The 1,651-nt window shown below is 47.3% G+C and overlaps 1 protein-coding gene across 1 annotated transcript; it reads left to right on the forward strand.

The window, feature by feature from the left end:
- The first annotated feature begins 514 nt into the window (after nt 1-514).
- Nucleotides 515-1,449, forward strand: LOC119253556 (olfactory receptor 2G3-like). Its single transcript, XM_037521064.2, is given in 2 exon segments — nt 515-1,124; nt 1,127-1,449. Coding segments are annotated over 2 exon segments (933 nt in total).
- Nucleotides 1,450-1,651: the final 202 nt, after the last annotated feature.

Consider the following 1,651-nt stretch of genomic DNA (forward strand, 5'->3'; position numbering starts at 1 on the left):
CTTTATTTTTTTCTGTGATATATTTTATCTTAATTTCTTCCTGATTATTGTGAGAAGAAGTTTCTTCTTTCCTGATTAGCCTTCCTGTGCCTCTCTTTCCAGAGACCTGTCATTCATGTCATTGTCTGAAGCTTCAGCAGGATGATAGCCAGTGTGCCCCAATGTGGCTGCAATTTCACTCAACTCTTTCTTTTTTCCCCAAGATTTATTTATTTATGCATATAAGAACTGGGGTACAGGCCAGAGGTGTGGTGAGTGAGAGCATTCATGAGAGACAGAGTGGGGAGTGTAACAGGTGGATCTACTGAAATACACTGATGAGGGGAGCAGTGGGTGAGACAGGACAGGATCAAACTCATGCTGCAGTAGCTGCTGACGCTTAACCCTTGCACCAGGAGGGAGGCCCTTCTCTCAACTCTTTCAAATAGTTCTTTGAAAAGGCTGATATTGTCATCAGTGGCCAACCAGTCACTCCTTCTAAGCTCCTCTAATACTTTCTGTCTCTGAACAGGTAATGGGCATCACCAACAGCAGTGCCAAGGAGGACTTCATCCTGGTGGGCTTCTCTGACCAGCCCCACCTGGAAAAGATACTCTTCGTTGTAGTTTTGGTGTCCTATCTGTTGACCCTGGTGGGAAATACCTTCATTATTTTGGTCTCCTCCATTGACCCTAAACTCAAAACACCTATGTACTTCTTCCTAAGTCACCTCTCCCTAGTAGATATCTGCTTTACCACCAGTGTTGTCCCCCAGCTGCTGTGGAACCTCAGGGGACCAGCCAAGACCATCACACTCCTGGGCTGTGTGGTCCAGCTCTATGTTGCTCTGGCAATGGGCTCTGCTGAGTGTGTTCTGCTGGTGGTCATGGCATTTGACCGCTATGCTGCTGTGTGCAAACCTCTGCACTATGCCACCGTGATGAACCCCAGGGTGTGCAGGGTTCTGACAGGGATTGTGTGGCTGTGTGGAATAGGAAATTGTCTCATCCAATCTACTGTCACCCTCCAGCTGCCTCGCTGTGGACAACGGCGCATTTATAATTTCTTCTGTGAGGTTCCCTCAATGATTAAGCTTGCTTGTGTGGACATCCATGCCAATGAAGTCCAAGTGTTCGTTGCTTCATTAGTTTGCTCATCTTGCCCTTGTTATTGATACTGATGTCTTATGGATTAATAGTCAGGGCAGTTGTAAGGATCAAGTCAGCCCAGGCTTGGCACAAAGTTCTGGGGACATGTGGATCCCACTTGTCGGTAGTGTTTATCTTCTATGGCACTGCTCTAGTGATCTATGGCCAGCCCAACAGCTCTTTTGCCCATACTCATGGGAAATTTATCTCCCTGTTTTATACAGTAGTGACCCCAACCCTCAATCCCCTCATCTACACGCTGAGGAATAAAGATGTGAAGGGAGCGCTGGGGAGACTATTTCACAGAGACAAGGGCTCATAACAAGGAGGCAGAGCACATAGTGGCCAAGTTTTGTGACAAAATGAAACTGAAGGTCACCTTGGGTATTCCTCCACTGAGGAGCTTTACGGTTCAATGAGGAATGGATGCCATCTTCACAGTCTGCGTCATTGCCTGTTGCTTGACCTTTCTGTCCTCTCTGGTCTCTTTCCCAGGCTTCATCTGGACCCTGTCGCCAAACACT

Source organism: Talpa occidentalis, unplaced genomic scaffold, assembly GCF_014898055.3.
Source record: "Talpa occidentalis isolate TD23 unplaced genomic scaffold, MPIMG_talOcc4v2.1 talOcc4.2, whole genome shotgun sequence".
NCBI lineage: Eukaryota > Metazoa > Chordata > Mammalia > Eulipotyphla > Talpidae > Talpa > Talpa occidentalis.